This window comes from Mustela nigripes, chromosome 3, assembly GCF_022355385.1.
Source record: "Mustela nigripes isolate SB6536 chromosome 3, MUSNIG.SB6536, whole genome shotgun sequence".
NCBI classification, from domain to species: Eukaryota; Metazoa; Chordata; class Mammalia; order Carnivora; family Mustelidae; genus Mustela; species Mustela nigripes.
The window spans coordinates 65,092,389-65,112,401 of NC_081559.1; the positions used below are offsets into that span (position 1 = coordinate 65,092,389).

At 38.5% G+C, this 20,013-nt stretch overlaps 1 protein-coding gene across 1 annotated transcript; it reads left to right on the forward strand.

Moving 5' to 3' along the window:
* The first annotated feature begins 1,917 nt into the window (after positions 1–1,917).
* KLHL41 (kelch like family member 41) lies at positions 1,918–18,450 on the forward strand. Its single transcript, XM_059392769.1, has 6 exons — positions 1,918–3,027; positions 6,478–6,635; positions 6,759–6,866; positions 11,594–11,779; positions 13,637–13,783; positions 17,835–18,450. Exons 1-6 carry the CDS (start codon positions 1,918–1,920, stop codon positions 17,944–17,946), a joined length of 1,821 nt encoding a protein of 606 aa, XP_059248752.1. The 3' UTR covers positions 17,947–18,450.
* Positions 18,451–20,013: the final 1,563 nt, after the last annotated feature.

Here is a 20,013-nt window from a genome sequence, read left to right on the forward strand (position 1 = left end):
CAGAGACTTTGAAGTTTAAAAATACCCAATTCACTGATCTAGGGACATTGATTCATTTGACAAGTATTTACAGAGCACATGAGGTCCGGGGCTATAGCATTGAACAAAGCAAATTAAAAAAAAAAAAAAATTCCTGTCTTCAGGGAGCTTATATTCTTTTGAGCAGGTTTAAGAATACCAGACTTTGAGGGGTGCCTGGGTGGCTCAGTGGGTTATAGCCTCTGCCTTCGGCTCAGGTCATGATCCCAGCGTCCTGGGATTGAGCCCTGCATCAGGCTCTCTGCTCAGCAGGGAGCCTGCTTCCTCCTCTCTCTCTGCCTGCCTCTCTGCCTTCTTGTGATCTCTGTCAAATAAATAAATAAATAAATAAATAATCTTAAAAAAAAAAGAATACCAGACTTTGAAATTATACAGTAATTTCCTGCAGTACCATTGAGTTCAGAAAATGTGACAGTAAAAATTTTGTAATAATTCATGAAGAGGTATATATGATGTCTATATGATGTCATCTGCATATAAACAAAAAAGTTTTTTTTTTCAAATCATGACTCTGCATTCCATAATTAAGAGGGTGTTCTATTACAATCAACAACTTAAATTATGATTTCAGTTACTCTTTTTTTTTCTCTTGAATGGGCTTGTTTTCCAAATTATGCCAGTGATATAGCACTGTTTCCTGATTTTGCTGTGTTCTGTTGACAACATTGTTTTGTTTGTTTGCTTAAGACTTTATTTATTTGACAGAGAGATATACAGCAAGAGAGGGAACACAGGGAGGGGGAGTGGGAAAGGGAAGAAGCAGGCTCCCTGCTTGGCGGGAAGCCTGCAGGGAGCCTGATGCAGGGCTCAATCCCAGCACCCTGGGATCATGACCTGAGCCCAAGGCAGACGCTTAATGACTGAGCCACCCAGGCGCCCCTGTTGATAGCATTATTTTCATGGAGTTACATCTGTTCTGTATTTTTAACTTTTTATTTAATTTTTTAATTTTCAACACTTAAATCACAGAATATCTTTAGTAATCATGTGATTTTTTTCTTTACCTAGTGTTGACTCTTAACTATTCCTATTTCTTTCTGAACTTGTTTCATTTTAACCTTATGCATTTATCCTACTTGTGTTATAATTGTTTGCCACATCAGATCCTTTGTAGAGAAAAGCAGGGTCTGAATAACAAATAATTTTGTAATGTAATTCAATACTAATTACAGTTTTTCCACTTAAAAGGGTAATTTAGAATGTTAGAAAAGTAGCAGTTTCCCTGCGTTTATTACTTCAATTATGATGAGATATTGTTATTTAAAGGTTTTTTAGATTATATTAATAGTACATAAATAGAAGTCTTTAAGTTTCCTACTTCGAAAAGAAAATTATAAATACCACTGTTTTGACTAGAAAATAAAAATTTTTATGTAACAGTAATTGGAAAAGGGATTTTGCTTATGAGTATTCAAATGAACTCACCTCATATTCTTGACCTTTGCATCATTCATTCAGACAGCCAAGGAGTTTGCCACTAGACCATTTTTAGCGGACTGACTCATTTTTATGATTCAGTTTTCTGTCAGTTCAATAAACACTTTCTTTAAACATGTCTTTATTGGCCTATGTTCTAATGCTTTATGTAAAAGCTTCCCACTTCATTTAAATGGCTTGTTTCTTAGCTGTTTCCTTAGTGATTGAAAGTTCCAGTTGTTCCCTTCAATCTATAACAGCTGCAGGAACAACTCTTCTTTCCAAACTAGCTCTCCTGAATTCCCGTTGTTAGAGTTGGTATCTATATTTAGCTGGTGGGATTAAATTGCAAAGGCTTCAAGCTGGGCAAAGCACACCAATCTGCCTTTTTACAGCTAGACCTGTGTATTGCAAGGAGCTAAGGCCTTCAGTGTCCCCTTCCTTACCCAGGTTACTCACAAAATGGATTCTCAGCGGGAACTCACAGAGGAACTGCGGCTTTACCAATCCACCCTTCTTCAGGACGGTCTAAAAGATCTCCTGGAAGAAAAAAAATTCATCGATTGCACCCTAAAAGCAGGTGACAAAAGTCTTCCTTGCCACAGGTTGATTTTGTCAGCTTGTAGTCCTTACTTCCGTGAGTATTTTTTATCTGAAATTGATGAGGGGAAAAAAAAGGAAGTAGTGTTAGATAATGTGGATCCTGCTGTGCTGGATTTGATCATCAAGTACCTGTACTCTGCCAGTATCGACCTCAACGATGGAAACGTGCAGGATATTTTTGCCCTGGCCAGCCGCTTTCAGATCCCTTCGGTGTTCACTGTCTGTGTTTCTTATCTTCAGAAGAGACTTGCTCCTGGCAACTGTCTAGCAATCTTAAGGTTAGGACTTCTTCTCGACTGCCCAAGACTCGCCATCTCTGCCCGTGAATTTGTGTCTGATCGCTTTGTACAGATTTGCAAGGAAGAGGACTTTATGCAGCTATCTCCACAGGAACTGATCTCAGTAATTTCAAATGACAGCCTAAATGTAGAAAAGGAAGAAGCAGTGTTTGAGGCAGTGATGAAATGGGTGCGAACGGACAAAGAAAACAGGGTTAAGAACCTTAGTGAAGTGTTTGATTGTATTCGTTTTCGCCTTATGACAGAAAAATATTTTAAAGATCATGTTGAGAAAGATGATATAATTAAAAGCAACCCAGAACTCCAGAAAAAAATCAAAGTTCTCAAAGATGCCTTCGCAGGCAAACTCCCCGAACCTAGCAAAAATGCAGAGAAGGCTGGGGCTGGTGAGGTGAATGGTGATGTTGGTGATGAAGACTTACTTCCTGGTTACCTGAATGACATTCCCAGGCATGGGATGTTTGTCAAAGACCTCATCCTCTTGGTTAATGACACAGCTGCAGTGGCTTATGATCCCACAGAAAATGAGTGCTACCTTACTGCACTGGCTGAGCAGATTCCCAGAAATCATTCTAGCATTGTTACCCAACAAAATCAGGTGTATGTGGTAGGAGGACTATATGTGGATGAAGAAAATAAAGATCAGCCTCTACAGTCTTACTTCTTCCAGGTAAGAAGCGCTATTTTTATAAAAGTAGAGGCATAAAGGGAACTGTGATTCACCATTCCGTTAGCTGGTGTGTGAATTATTCAGGCTGCTTATGTTCTATCCTGCTTGATGTCCTATTCCAGCCCCTTGCACTTTTGCTACTTCGAGAGCTGACAGAAATATTTAAATCAGTTAATTTAATGGCTTGTCAATATCTTAGAAATAGTTTGGTGAAAAATGAGGTCCTAATTAATATGTAAGTGATGACTCAAGATTTTCTTTATACTCTTACCCAAAATGTCAAGTTTTTAGCTGATCATGACTATGCTCTCTCAAAACCCAGTGTTTTAGTAAGACTTAAATTTATTCTTGTATCTCTTCTGAAAAATAGGTTAGGTTATGACTTAGGGAACCTAAGATTTAGTACTTTACACATTACAAAAATGATAATTGATCAGATTTTCAGCCTTTTTCCAGGTTTTCTTGAAGTGATCTGAATAGTTCTTAAAGGTAGCATTTAATCTGTTATTTATGTTTACTGACAAAAATATAATTTTGTTGTAAATGAAGAGAACTTACATACTTAATTTACACACTTTGGGTTACTTTTGGGGAAAAAGTATCTACACCAGTGTGACTAACTTGAATTCATTAATTATATTTAGAAATTTTTTTTATGATAATTTTTTTTTAAGTAGGTACTCCATACTAGGTATGGAGCCTAACACCGGGCTTGAACTCACAACTCTGAGATCAAGACCTGAGCTGAGATCAAGACTCAGATGCTTAACAGACTGAAACACCCAGGCGCCCCATTAATTTTTATTTATGACAAGTGACCACATGTATTTGGATCAGAGTTGTACTTAGACATTATTGCAAGTTAATCTGTTTTGTGAAACCCCAGAAGTATCCAGGAAAACAAATCCTCCAAACTAATAAATTCTTTGCAGTTTATTTGAAGGGAGTTTATTTCATATTATCAACATGATATCTTTTTATCAGTTTATGAAGGAATCAGTGGCTTAACCTTTATCTTGAATAATGCCAAAACCAGTACTTTGTAGCTTACAGCTAGCTCAGAAGTGTCTGTTTAGGTCATAGCTACCCAGAGCCTGAGGTTTATGGGCACTTGAGTTGGAAAGGCCAAAGATAAGTGTAGAATGTCATAGTCACTGTGTGCTCTCAGAGTGTGTGACATGCTATGCATTCACAAAATACTACTTTTAACCAGCTTTTTCTAATCTTGAAAAATCTAATAATACACATTGCTCACATTAATCACAATTCTTAATATTCAAAATTCTGTCAAAAAGTGTTAACTACAAAATATAAAAATACAATCGAAGCCATAATCATAAGTATTTGAATGCATGCCAGAAAATTTCCTAAGCCCTAATTTCAAATTCACTGAAATTTCAGAAAAGCTAAATTCTATTTAAAAGTTAATAATTATATCTAGGAAGTAAAAATGCCATCAAAACACAGATGGGCAAATACAAAAAAATACAGATGAACAGATACCTAGAAATCATAGATCCAAGAAATACTTATAGTCTTATCTTCATTCTCTTCCATCTTGTTACTCTTCTTACTTTTATTGGCAAAGCTTCTCATTTCTGTTTCAAGAAACCTGTTTGATGTTCTTTATAGTTATTAGAAGTCACACAAAGTTGAAAAGATCGGCTTCTTGTCATTGCACATGCCTTGCTCCTTTTAAAAGGCACAATAGTGCAACAAGGTACCAGGATAAAACACCCGACTATAAAAAGGGTTATTTATGACTCACAAGAAAAAGCACGTATGAGAATATCAGGTTTTATATTGTATTTTTCTGCTTGGTCACATCTGTTTAAAATGTCTTAAGTTAGGAGTAGTATGATCTTCGGTTGTATGTTATAAATAGATGATGAGAATTCTTTACCTGGGTAAGAGAGGGGATTTTTTTCCTTAGAATTAATAGATTCACCAAATCTTTGAATAGCACCCCATCTTAAAGTACTCTAGGTTCAAACCTTGATCGGAAACTAGAGCCAGAAAAGTTAAATAGCTTGACAGCTCATCTATGAAAGTGCCTGGTAGGCAGTCTCCTATTACATTTGCTGTAGTAAGTGCCCTAACTGGGGGTCGTGTGGGGCTGTTGGCGGTACTGTCCAGCATGGGCAGTTCGCCCTCCAGTCTGGGATTACAGCAGCTACTGTTCCCATTTAGAAAACAGTGGATTTATATAGCTTCTATTTGAATATCACTTAAAAGCTCTGTGAGCATTTAGTATAAAACCTGTCACAGAGCCAAACTTCATAAATGTTCATTATTTCTACTGGAGCACACACCACCTTCTTGATCAAAGGATTTGTTTTCAGAAGGAAAACATTAGAGCTCACTGTCTAGATGTTAAAATTCGTGACTGCAGAGCTAACAATATATATGTGAAGAATAGACTGATCATCATATCTAGTCTTAATTAGTGCTTTACTTTAACCAGAGTTATGAGGCAAGATATATACAGACTTCTACAGAGATCCCTCCCTGGCCTGCAGCCTTTAATATCTGCACCTGCTCTTGGTATCCAGTTATTCTGGGGTTTATTCCTTTTTCTTCTGCTACACAGAAGTAGCACGACAGAGAACAATCTGTAACTGCATTCCCTCGTGAAGATGTGTTCTCATGCCTTGGTGTCCTTAAATGCAAACTGGAAAATCTTATAAATGACCAATAGTAAGTGCTGAAACCAATGCCAGCCATACCAGAATGACCCATGAGAGCATGGGCACTTCGAGAGCTGGCTTAGGCTTGCAGAAGTTGCAGCCGCAAAAACAGGCAAGTTGCTTCTATTACTAATAGATTTTTTTTTTAAATAGAGACAAGGGTATTTCAAATGACTTCCAATGAAAGGGTTGGACGTTATAGATGTTAATACCTGCCTATGTCAGAAGTCATAAAGTGAAACAAAGAGAACCTAAACAATTCCAAAGACTAGAAAAAAGATGTTGCCTAACATCCCAGTTGTCTGTGGACTGAGCGACAGGTCCAGCTGTCCTGGGTGCCGGCTTGGGGAGTGTGTTAAATATAGCATTCTGGGGTCACTCACATACTGTGGCCCTCCCTACAGTGACAACCTCTCTTTCCTCAATGCCCTGAAAGTATTATGATGTCTTTTTTGAACCTGAAGAAGGCAACATGGGAAGAAACTTTGACAAGGAACCTCACAGTTCTAAGTGATCACTAGTGACTCTATTCTCTCCCTCCTTTCTGCAGATTTTGGCATTTTAAGTAGCCAAGTAGGTGTTCTCATTTTTCATGGTATTCCAGTGGTAAAATATGATACTTTTGGATTGCAGTTTTATTTTACCTGCAACATCTTTCATTATGTCAATGCATTCAACACAACATGTAAAATATAGCATATTGCTTGGTGCAACTAACTTTTTTCTAACAAGTTCCAAAATTCCTCATATGTTTTTCTTTCAGCTTGATAACATAACATCTGAGTGGGTTGGACTTCCACCTCTGCCTTCAGCCAGGTGTCTCTTTGGTCTGGGAGAGGTAGATGACAAAATCTATGTAGTGGCAGGCAAGGACCTTCAAACAGAGGCTTCGCTGGATTCAGTATTATGCTATGATCCCGTGTAAGTTGACATGACGTTCCTGTTTCCTAAGCATTTGGGTATATGAGTACCTATTACATATTTGTAACCTTACACTCTGGTGTTAACTGAAAGCACAGAAGTTCTACCATCTTTTCATTGCAGGGCTGCAAAGTGGAATGAAGTTAAAAAACTGCCTATCAAAGTCTATGGCCACAGTGTGATTTCACATAAGGGGATGATATATTGTCTAGGAGGAAAGACAGATGACAAGTAAGTACCCTAAAATCTCCTTATAGTTTACATCCAAATGATTTTTTTTTTTAAACCTTTGGGTTTTTTTTTTTTTTTTAAGATTTTATTTCTTTATTTGGCAGACAGAGATCACAAGCAGACAGAGAGGCAGGCAGAGAGAGAGGGGAGAAAGCAGGCTCCCTGCTGAGCAGAGAGCCCGACACAGGACTCGATCCCAGGACCCTGGGATCATGACCTGAGCCAAAGGCAGCGGCTTAACACACTGAGCCACCCAGGCGCCCCACCTTTGGGTTTTTTAAAAGTAAGCTCTAGCCCCAGGGTGGAGCTTGGACTCACAACCCCGAGATCAAGAGTTGCATGTTCTGTTGACTGAACCAGCCAGGCACCCCTCCAAATGATTTTTATTGCAAGAGTTCTTTCCTACTTTCATTTGAACCTATGTACTGAAATGGAACTTGGTTCTCATCCATAATATTTTCGAAGTTAAAGTTTCAAAATAAAATTTTGAAAAGCTATTAGAGGATATTATAAATGATTTCTAAGGGAAACTGAAGGGCAATTTAAATAAAATTGAAAAATTGCTAACCTGGGGCACCTGGGTGGCTCAGTTGGAGAAGCGTCTGACTCTTGATTTCGGCTCAGGTCATGATCTCAGGGTTGTGAGAGGGACCTCTGCATTGGGCTCCATGCTCAGCATAGACTCTGCTTGAAATTCTCTCCTCCTCCTCCTACCTCTCCCCCTCTCTCTTTCTCTAAAATAAATAAAAGCTTTTTAAAAAAAAAAAAAGTTGCTTAAGTAAACTTGTAGATTCCAGCATATTGCTAGGAACTAGCATGATATTGCCATCATAAGCATTCTTACAGTGAGAAAGCAGCATTTAGGAGCATAATCAATTCTTTAATTGGGCCACCCAGGTGCCCCAGGGCTAATTTTTAATTATATCTCACTACATTAAAACCAATAGGGTTTGGGGGCACCTGGAAGGCACAGTAGATTAACCTTTGGACTCTTGGTTTTGACTTAGGTTGTGATCTCAGGTCCTGAGATCAAGTCCCTAGTGGGGTACCCCTAGTTGGGCTCCCCAAGTTAGGCTCCCCATTAGATGCAGTCTGCTTGAGATTGTCTCTCCCTCTCCTTCTGCTCCTCCCACTTGTGCTTTTGCACTCTCCCTCCCTCTCTAAAATAAACTGATAAATCGTTAAAAAAAAAAAAAACAGTGGGCTTTCTTATTCTTTTGACCATAAATAAATAAAAATTAAGTCTACCTCTGTAATGTAATACTTAAAATATAACCGCTAAAGGGATAGTGCATAAAAATACTACAGATTTGTACTTTCTATTCATAAAAGAGAATTTAGATAGATGAGTTTGAAACTGAAAAGCATGGGGACTGAAAAGAGTGCAGTTGTTTCCTAAGCAATGTTTCACTGACTTACTCCTGGACAGAGAGGATATTAAAAACATTTAACAATGGGTTACAAAGAGGCACTGATCAAACAGAACTATTGCACCTGGTTCACCCACTAGTGTCCAGTGTCTTGTGAGGAAAACAGGATGAAAATCATAGAACTTGATTTCTAGGCACTTCTCAAGGGATAGTTCATTAGGAAAAAGATTTTGTAACTCAAGGGGAGAAGTGAGTTCAGAGTGCTGTAGAAATCAGTTAATTAAATGAGTAGTCCATCTGGTAAAATGAAGATTTTCAGTTTAAATAGTAAGAATTAATTTCTTGGCCCTGAAAACTCTGCCTAATTTGGCTTTTGCCCAGGTTGCTTAATAAATAAAGATGTCAATCCTGGAAAGGGAACCAGAATTAAGAATTAAATGGACAAAGCAGGAAAGGAGAGTAAAATATGGAAATATGGAAATGTGCTAGGAATAAAGAACTCTATGTTCATAGTGAATAATTAATGGTCATTATTAAATTAAAATGACATATAACAGAAGAAATATGATTTTTAAAAAATATTTTATTTATTTATTTGACAGAGAGACAGCAAGAGTGGGAACACAAGCAGGGGGAGTGGGAGAGGAAAAAGCTGGCTCCCCGCTGAACAGGGAGCCCAATGTCAGGCTCATCCTGAGACCCCCAAATCCTGACCTGAGCCAAAGGCAGTCAGTTAAAACTGAGCCCCCCAGGCACCCCCCAAAATTGTGGTTTTAAAAAGCAGTGGGGGGCGCCTGGGTGGCTCAGTGGGTTAAGCCGCTGCCTTCGGCTCAGGTCATGATCTCAGGGTCCTGGGATCGAGTCCCGCATCGGGCTCTCTGCTCAGCAGGGAGCCTGCTTCCTCCTCTCTCTGTCTGCCTGCCTCTCTGCCTACTTGTAATCTCTCTCTGTCAAATAAAATAAATAAAATCTTAAAAAATAAATAAATAAATAAATAAATAATAAAAAGCAGTGGGAACCTGGGGGGCCTGGGGGGCTCAGTGGGTTAAAGCCTCTGCCTTCGGCTCAGGTCATGATCCCAGGGTTCTAGGATCGAGCCCCACATCAGGCTCTCTGCTCCGTGGGGAGCCTGCTTCCTCCTCTCTCTCACTGCCTGCCTGCCTACTTGTGATCTGTGTCTGTCAAATAAATAAAATCTTTAAAAAAAAAAAAAAGCAGTGGAAACCTGGGAAAAAAAAGAAAAAGAAAAAGAAAAAAACCAGAAACAGACTCATGGATATAGGAAACAAACTGGTGGTTACCAGAGTGGGGTAGAGTTGAGGATGGGTGGATAATATTGTAATAACTTTGTATGGTAACTAGACTCACCATGGGGGATCATTTCATAATGTATAAAAATATCAAATCACTATGATACACACCTGAAATGAATATGATATGGTATGTCAATTATATCTCAATTTTAAAAATAAAAGACTAATTGTTTTAAAAAGGGCTTTTATACAGTCTATCCTGTTCAAGGATAACATATACTGAAATTTTTATATTTTCCTTAATCTAAGCTATTCCCATCAAATAAATATTTATAGGAAAGCCATATTACAAACTTACTCAGTGAAAAATCTTATTTTGGGTATTTTTCCTGACTAAATGGCATGGAAAATGTGTATTAAGCAGTGTCCTGACTTTGGAAATGTAGTGACCCTGCCAAATGATTTGAATTGTTTCCTTCAAGTGGTGTTAGTAACTAGGAAATTGATATGTCAGTGAAAGCATACAGGTCTTGTCAGTAAGAATATATTAATCTTGAGAATATGATTAACCAAGACAACATTGCTTGACAAATGCCAAAGTCAAGAACTTTGAAATGAGTCATTATCTAAAAGTAAGCACTGAATCGCACTAGTTAAACCACTAGATTTGAAGAACATGATTTTGTAATCATGCCCTTGTCAAGAAGTTTTAAAGTAATACTTATAGTCAAATACTAGCAGAAGTTCTTCTACTCTGAATACATGGTTTTTCATAAGACTAAAGAAAAAAAGTTGTCCTCACAAAACGTTGGGGATTTTGTTTGTTTGCTTTTTGACTTTACCAAATACATTCAGGGGTGCCTGGCTGGCTTAGTTGGTAGAGCATGTGATTCTTGATCTTGGGGTTGTGAGTTCAAGCTACACTGGGCATAAAGCTTACTTTAAAAAAGTGAAAACAGGGGCGCCCTGGTGGCTCAGTCCTTCAGCGTCCGCCTTCCACTCAAGTCATGATCCCAGGGTCCTGGGATGAAGCCCCGCATCAGGCTCCCTGCTTAGCGGGAAGCCTGCTTCTCCCTCTCCCACTCTGCCTGCTTGTATTCCCTCTCCTGCTGTGTCTCTCTCTGTCAAATAAATAAAATCTTTAAAACAATATACATAAAATATATATATATTTTTAAAAAGTAAAAACAGGGATGCCTGGGTGGTTCAGATGGTTAAGCATCTGCCTTTGGCTCAGGTCATGTTCTCCAGGTCCTGGGATCGAGCCCTGAGTTAGGCTCCTGGCTCAGCGAAAAGTCTGCCTCTCCCTCTCCTTCTTCTCCTACCCCTGCCCCCGAACTCCACATTTGCGCACGTGTACACACACACACACACACACATTCTCTCTCTCTCTCTCTCTCTCTCTCTCTCAAATGAATAAATAAAAAAATTTTAAAGCAAAAACAAAACAAAAAATGCACAAATATATCCAGCTAATCAATTATTATTTAGCATTTTGAATCCCCATCAGTAAATTATGGATAACTTCAAGGAAGATACTAACTCAGATAAGTACAGGTTTTCTTGGTAGCATTTAGCGTATAAAACTGTTCTCATTACTCATCTACTCCCATGACTGGTTGCCTATAGTCCCAGATTTCTTAAAAATGCATTGGTGTATTACTGATATCCTAAAATGAAATAAGCCATCATATTAAATTTAAAATAGGTACTTCCATACCTAATTTTTTGAAATTAACTGATCCATTCCTAGGAGATTCAAATAATAAGATCAACTTAACATTTTTATTACTTAGCACAGTAAAAGATTTATGAATTTTTTTTTAGCTCTATTCCTGTCTTCCCATTGAATTTAGCAACAGAAAGGATTAAAATCTACTTTGTCCGGGCAGTTGCCAAAAGGAAAGCTACCCTACCTTCCCGTAGTATAATTAAGTTCCCCACATTTGGAATTGTTATATATTCAGATTAAGAATACTTTGAGTTTTTCTAATTCTGTTTTATGTATTTCAGATGGGAAGCAAAGCTAAATGATTAGTGAAATTGCTTCCTTCAGAAAAGGAAGTTTCTAAAAGGACCATTTTGTTGTCTTTTATGTTTACAGAAAGTGTACAAACAGGGTGTTTATCTACAACCCCAAAAAAGGAGACTGGAAGGATCTGGCTCCAATGAAAATCCCTCGTTCCATGTTCGGAGTGGCAGTGCATAAAGGCAAAATTGTGATTGCGGGAGGTGTCACTGAAGATGGTCTTTCAGCTTCAGTGGAAGCTTTTGACCTCACAACCAATAAGTGAGTTGCTATATCTTACTACAGCATATTAGTCACTCTACTTTCCAACTTTGGATGAAAATTAAACTTTCTAATCAGGGCATGGGGAGAGGAAGGCAGGAGGCAAGGATTAAAAGAAAACATCTGGATCTGGGTTTCTTCTGCTGTTACTGGGTGTGAAATGCCTAACATTCTGATGCATTAAGTGGTTTGCAACTTGGGATACATAAACCTCAAGTTAATGCCAGAATGTTCCATTTATCCTTTTTATTAACTTTGTGAGTTTAGTCATGCAAAGGTAATGCTAATGAATGAGATGCATTTGGATGGATATACATATCTCCATATGGTTATTTGATTTGAAATATGTAGTTTGTTTAAGGACGGAAAGACCGCCACTTAGCTTGTGATGTTTGTAAAGTATGAATGCTTCAGAAATTTTTTTACGCTCTTTATAATTTTCTTAAAATGTTCATATATAAGCTTTTACTGGCTTAAAGTTAATGTGAAAAGATATTTGACAGATATTCTTTGTGTAAAATTAGTCTTTTTCAAATTTTTGAGCTCACTCATCTGGATAAGTATATAGTTTTTATACTCCTAGTTTAGCAATGAAGAAAAAATTAGAGTTACTATCATTACTTTTTTAAGGAACCATGTAATGTGTGATTACAAAATAGACTTTAGTATCTGAAAATCACCAAGGAATTTTTATGGGAGAGGATTTAAATTATCGTGAAAAATCATCTTTTTTGAAAACTGTGTATTATGAGTAAACACTCATAAGAAGTTAAAAAGCAACTCACAGAATTGTAAATACTCTATGTTCTTAGTTTTTTTCATATGTGTGTATGGATGTTTATATTTAAATTTGTATGCTTTTTGAGAAATAACAAAATTACACTAAAATGTTCCTTATGATTACTCTGGAGGCTATGATTATGGGTGATAGTTGTTTTCTTCTATACCTTTCTGTATTTCCAGCTTTTCTCCAATGTACATATCCTACTTTTATAGTTAGAAAAACAGATAATATATTTTGAGTAAAGGTCCACTTTTAATGCCAGAGTAATCAAATAGAGAATTTCAAAATGATTAACTCATTTTAGATTCTTGATCCTGCCAACTAATTTGTTGATTTTATAGTTATGTGTCTTATTTCATATGGCTGTTAACATTAAAAAGTTCCCTTAAATCCTTTATTTAAGGGGCGCCTGGGTGGCTCAGCGGGTTAAGCCGCTGCCTTCAGCTCGGGTCATGATCTCAGGGTCCTAGGATCGAGCCCCACATCGGGCTCTCTGCTCAGCAGGGAGCCTGCTTCCTCCTTTCTCTCTCTCTGCCTGCCTCTCTGCCTACTTGTGATCTCTCTGTGTCAAATAAATAAATAAAATCTTTAAAAAAAAATCCTTTATTTAAAAAGATGTAGGATAAGTCATCAAAAAGATATCCTAGTTTCTAAACTAGGATAATATAAAGTTAGTCACATGCCTTTATCACAAAGGATTTGAAGATTTCTTGAGAAATGATGGAAATCAGAGTTTCTAAAAATGTGTATTAGCATTCAAATGAATTCCAACACCGTAGGGCCTAGGAGGCCTAGAACTGCCACAAAACACCCACTGTTTATATCACCATTGCTGAACATGCGAACTGATGAAGGAAATATTCTGGGATTGACATATTGAGAGCTTTATAGTTAATCTGGTTACATCTTTCAAATAAAGGAATATGTCGATATTTTTCAGTAACAAACTTAACCTTCTAGTATAGATGCCTTTGCTAGTTGAATTTTTAAATTAAATTTTTATATAATTGTTCAGTAAACACATGTGACATTTCCTTGGGTTTTACATTGACTCTATTTTAAAAAATTCCTAGGTGGGAAGTAATGACTGAATTTCCCCAAGAAAGAAGCTCCATCAGTTTGGTCGGCCTGGCTGGATCCCTATATGCCATCGGTGGTTTTGCCATGATTCAACTGGAGTCCAAAGAGTTTGCCCCCACTGAAGTCAATGACATATGGAAGTAAGTTTTTTTGACTCCCAGTTTTCAGGACCAAATAGCAAATCAAATAACCGATAACAGATAAGACAAACAATTTTGCAGTAAAGAGTAGGCCAGACTTTCCTAACATGGATGCTTCTTCTTGGTAGTAGACTAAACACTTTTCAAACCTAACTGGACTTCTGCACGTGCCACTTACTTGAGCATCAAGTACTGCTTCTCATTGTGCCTGGGGAAGGAGTCTTCTGGGCCCGTGAACGGGAAAATGAGAGTTGGACTGGTGATTCCGTGAGCTCCATTCTGGCTGTAAAAGTGTACTGCTCTAGGCACTAGCAGAGCAAAGGCTACTTCCAACCCTTTCTACCAATGAGTACTTGATATCTTCAGAAAACAGAGTTCTGAAGAAACACATAACTTCTTGAGTTTCCGTGAATTCATTAATTCTATTTTGAATCTAATGCAAGTGGTTTTCCAGTTTTTGAGGATTCAGTTACAGAAGCTATTTAAAAAGAAGAAGTGAAAAGTAGCCATCCATTTTACCAGGAGCTGGTCAGATGTCCCAAATATGACACTTGCAGTTGTTACTATTTGAGTATTTTAAGTTAGACTTAAAATGAAGGTAGTGTTTATACAGCATGTGTGGGGTGGAGAATTCTACCATAGTTTCTGATGCTGTGAACACCCCCTGGAGAACAGGGTGTACACAAGAAGTCTTGGGAGATGGGCAGATTGTGTCATGCATAGAGAGTCACGTAGTTGGGCAGGGCATACACTATGCAGATATCTGGTTACCATTAGGCACCTCATGGGTCTGCCAAATGATGCTTGCTGCCTTCAGCCCAGGAACTGTGCTTGCTGAGAAAAATTCATAGTAGGTAGATCTCAGTTTCCCGCGGTGAGCATTACTGAATTCATCCCGTACACTTACCCAAAAATTGCCAAACTCATGCTTTCCCTCTCAGCTTAAAGGCCAGCCCCCACTCTCAAGGATGGAGGCCCTTCCCTGGTCTGTTACCAGATTGTTCAGAACCTTGGACACACTCAAGGGATGGCCTATGGACTAGCAGTGGTGGCATCTCCTGAGAGTCTCCTGGAAATGCAGAATCCCAGGCCCCACCCCAAACTCACTCAATCCGAATCTTCATTTTAACAAGGTTCCCAGGTGATTTGCATGCACATTTAAATTTGTAGGGACAGCTCTGGAAGAGGGATCAGTGAAGGCATACCACCAAGGCTGAGAATAGAAAGTGTATGTTATTGGTTCTATACCTGACCCAGCACATGCCTCATTCCCTGGGGAATGGGAAGGCTGAAAGGCCCATGGCTTAACCAAGCAATTATTTTGTGCATCAAACATCATTTCCTTGTGTTGTTTTGATAGTAACTAGCTGTGGAGAGGGCAAGAAAGAAAATGGCTATAAAGGCTATAAACTATTCCTCATCTCCCCCGCAAAAAGAAGGAGGAAGAAAGAAAAGTGGAAATTTCCAGGGAAGGAAGAGGCTTGACTCAGGAAGAGGTTGAGATGGAAAAAGACTGGAAGCAGTAGGGAAAAAAAAGAATTAAATAATGGGAGGGCTGAGAAGGCCGGGGTTTTTGGAAAACAGGGATGAATACCAACAGTGAGATGGGCAGTGATTCTTAACACTCGCCACACATTTAAATCACCTCAGATGTTTTTTAAAATATACCAATGCTTGGACTTCCGTGCAGGCCATTTATATCAGGATTTCTGCCGTCAGGTCCTAAAACCTTCTCAGGTGATTCTACCAAACAGCCAGGGTTGAGAAACAGTGATGTTGGGAAATGGTGCCATCAGTCAGCTGAATCCCATCTGAGCCGCTCTGCTCACTACAGGTGACCAAAAGCCAAGTTGCTTCAGTGGGAGGAAGCTGTAGGCAGGAAAGGGGAGCATCTCCACTAAAAGTAGCCCTTACCCTCCTGAGGGGGGCTTGAAAGAGGGACCCTCTCTGATGATGGTGTATTTTGCGATTAGGATGGTGGTTCCCAAGGCTCACCTAGGGAGCTTCAGGAAGTATTGACACCTCTGTCCTACCACCACTGACTAGGATTTAATCAGTCCAGGGTATGGTCTGGGCTTTGAAACTTTCAAAAGACCTCTGGTCTTTTGATTCTCATGTGCAGACAAGTTTGGGAACCACCCGACTGGGGAAAGGCAAGAATACATTCATCACTGTCTGCTTAGCTGTAAAACTTTAAATTTAGGTACTGGGGTTTCCACTCGGGTGATAAAATCTAGAGCAATAATTCTCAAATCTTGCTGCATATTAGAATCCCTTAGGGAACTTTAAAAAAATGCTCATGCCCAGGCCATACTCCATACCAGTTAAGTCAATCTCTGGGGGTGAGAGCCAGGCATCAATATTTTTAATGTCTCTAGGTGGGCTCTAAATGTGCAAGTCATGTTTGAGAACCAGTGATCTGTTGTGGTTCCCAAGGCAGCATCAGCACCACCTGGGTACTTGATAAATATGTAAATTCTCAGGCCTTACCTCAGATCTACAGAAACTTTGGGGATGGAGTCCAGCAAACTGTGCTCTAGCAAGTCCTCCAGGTGACTCACATGTGTGCTAACACTGACAGCAACTCACCTGCAGAAAGGTGGCTGCCCACTTGTCCTCGACTTCCTAGTGAATCTACCCACACATGCAGATGAAATTCAGAGACGAAAACTATCGGTAATACCGGTATACCACATTCTAAACCTACACACCGTCTTAGTGTGATGTGTAAAAAAAATTTTTTTCCATTCTTAATTTTTTTATTGAAATCTTTCCATTATTTAGGATTGACCAAGCTGAAAGTAAAAATATAACTGCCAAGAAGCAAATGCTTCTAAGACTCATTTACCCTCCTACTGCTTATATGTGCTCACTTTCTCATTTAAAACTATTCCTTATCTTTTAGTGTGTTGCCCCAAATTTTGCAGAGATAATTAAGGTTCTTCCCTTTATTAGTTGTAAAATATTTTTGTCTACTTAGCATAAAAAATCACTTGGTGCACAGTACAAATGTAAAGATTAAATTTAGACCACTGATGATATTAAGTCAGATACCACACAGCTTACATAGGCATTAGCAATCTTAAAAATTATTACTTTAAATCTTATTCATCATTATAGGATGATTTAGGGGTATTTCTTATGTGTCAACTACTGATAGCTTCTGGAGAAGGGGAGGACACCAAGAGGAGTAAGATGTTATTTGCCCTCAAGTACCCTTGAGCTTGTTGAGAACATAAATATAGGGAAAAAGATTAAAAGAATTATAACTGCTATAATAGATACTATATAAAGGACAATGTGAGAAATGAAGGGAGACTACAAACTCTGCTTGAGGAAGGCAAGAAAGGCTTCAGAAAGAAGGCAGCATTTCAGAATTGCTCATGCAGAAAAAGCATTCCAGGCACGAGGGAGAGTAGAGGCACACATATTTCAAAGCAATTCGAGTTGCCTGTATCTTTATAACCATGAATCTTCCCCCCAGGGAACAACCTAGTGTTAGTTCTTACCTAACATCAAGTGCAAAATCTAAGAGGAGTACTCGCACAAGACATTAATGGGGAAGGGAAATAGGTTCTTCTGGAGTGATCACTAGGGTCAGGTGCCATGCTGGGCACAAGTATATTGGAAAAACTGAAATTATAATCAAGGCATCTAGCCACCCCTGTTCTTCCCAGTTCTTACTCTTAAGGTAGAGTCAACTGACCTTGACTCATAGAGACTGGCCATCATTATTGGCCCAAAGGTGAACAACTGATTGCTTTAACTGTTGATTACTCTTAGTCTCTTAACAGTCTTTGATTCCCAGAAAAGGCTTAACTGCCTAAGCATCCTGATTAAATACCATGGCAGTGGTTCAGGAGTTCAGACACTCGCTCATTCAGGGAAAGCATATTTGGGGAGGAATGTATTCCACCAGTCAGGTGCATCCTCCTCTAGACAAAAGCCAGTAGGATTTTCTCAAAAACCCATATTTGTATACTGAATACTAGGAAACCTATAGAGCTATCTAAAAACTTCTTATTGATCACTTTTCTTTTTTCTCCATCAGGTATGAAGATGATAAAAAAGAATGGGCCGGGATGTTGAAGGAAATACGTTATGCTTCAGGAGCTAGTTGCCTAGCAACACGTTTAAACCTCTTCAAACTGTCTAAACTATAAACGGGGAGGTGGAAAAAAAAAAACAATGGAATGGGATGTGTTTTGTTTGGAAATAGGGCTTTAATTTATTCTGTTTTTCAAAAGCCTACGCAGAGATTCATGTAGAAATTATTCACTAAATTACTGTCCATGAGGTTAGCAGTAAGCATCATAACCTCAAGTCATTGAATTCCTAGGTGTAATGATCATTGTTTAAAACCATTTTCTAGTAAGAAATTAAATATTAAGTTGAATGGATTATTTCTTTTGTTACTCTGTCTCAATCAGCTGTAAAGATTTCTAAATTTGTTTACGAATTCTTTCACTTGCATTTTTACGGTAACTTTACACTCATTTTCTATTATATATTAAATTGGAATGAAATAGGTACACCTACAATTTTTTAATGTTTAAAGTATCAAATATCACTTTCCCTTGTGCTTCAAGATATGACAAGAATCCTATGCATTATGTTAAAGATTACATAGCATAAGAAAACTTTGGAAATACCTTTTAAGAAGTGTAATAAATGGTCTCATTTGAAGGGAAAAAATCTCTTAAGTAGTCAAATTCAAGTGGTCTTCCTTTTTTTCTCCATTCCTTTTGTGATACTAGTATATTGTTATTTAAATCATAAATTTTAAATTTTTTAAAAAATTAAATACCAGTAAACCACAGTCTTCAAGCTCCTAACTACAGTATCTATGGTAGAAGGGTTAAGGATTGTTCTCAGGAAATGAATTGACTCTAAATTGCCAGGCATTAGTTGGAGCCAGTGAGTGTACTGGAGGAGGGTATGTATTTGTTAGTTTAAGCTTTATCTATATTTTCCATGGAAGAGCTACCTATTCATAAATTTCTGATAGAAAGGTGACTGTATTATTGCATTTTCTGGGATGTGAAACACCATATTCAATATGTTGTTCTTAATGTACACACTAAGTTGACATCTCAGTCTGTCCACAACCACCGATGCATCCACAGATACGTTTGCCTTCTATCCTTACACGTCTTATTTTCTGAATAACCTGACTTGGAGCTAATTTGGAATGTTCCACTATTACTTGTCAAGCAATTTCATGAAGAAAAGGTGAGTCTTCATACAGGATTATTGTCTCTACCATAAATATGGGAACTTCCAAAAAAACCCAGCTTTACTTTGGATCTCTGATGTAGAATCCTGAGTACTTTTCTGTATTAACAAATACTGCCCTAGACTATACCACCATTATACAATCCACAAATCCTGAGGATGGGAAACTCCACAGGTTTTTCAGCAGGTAACTGTTTGGAAGAGAATGTGGGAGATGGGGGCGCCTGGGTGGCTCAGTGGGTTAAGCCTCTGCCTTTGGCTCAGGTCATGATCTCAGGGGTCTTGGGATCGAGCCCCGCATCGGACTCTTTGCTCAGCAGGGAGCCTGCTTACCCCCTGTCTCTTCCTGCCTCTCTGCCTACTTGTGATCTCTCTCTGTCAAATAAATAATTTTTTTAAAAAAAATCTTAAAAAAAAAAAAATTGGGGCACCTGGGTGGTTCAGTTGGTTGGACGACTGCCTTCGGCTCAGGTCATGATCCTGGAGTCCCGGGATCGAGACCCACATCGGGCTCCCAGCTCCATGGGGAGTCTGCTTCTCCCTCTGACTTTCTCCTCGCTCATGTTCTCTCTCACTGTCTCTCTCTCTCTCAAATAAATAAAATCTTAAAAAAAAGAGAGAGAGAGAATGTGGGAGATGCTTATAAATTAAGACACACTTAAAGGGGGTGAGGTGCAAATTATGGTCTCTATAGAGATGCAAACCTGAATGATAAAACTGTTAGAGGAAGTGCTTACTATAAAAGCAAGATAGTGGTTACTTTGGGGGACCCAGGGGATCCTGGGATCATGACCTGAGCAAAGGAAGACACTTAGCTCACTGAGCCACCCAGGTGTCCAGCTAAGTAACGATATTTTAAACAAGGTACTTTCAACTAAACCTACATCAAATATCAACAGACCAAAACTTAATGCAGGACCCATGTTTTATAGCTATGCTTAAGATTCAAGGCGCTCTGGCTACCAACTTATTTAGGGACAGAATGAACTTAGAGG

What these genes read in the sequence shown, in the direction of transcription:
- KLHL41 (XM_059392769.1), top strand. Translation starts at nt 1,918, where the DNA reads ATGGATTCTCAGCGGGAACTCACAGAGGAACTGCGGCTTTACCAATCC. An exon ending in GTATTATGCTATGATCCCGT is followed by an intron (nt 6,636 to 6,758) that starts GTAAGTTGACAT and finishes TTTTCATTGCAG; the next exon opens with GGCTGCAAAGTGGAATGAAG. An exon ending in GAAGTCAATGACATATGGAA is followed by an intron (nt 13,784 to 17,834) that starts GTAAGTTTTTTT and finishes TTTCTCCATCAG; the next exon opens with GTATGAAGATGATAAAAAAG.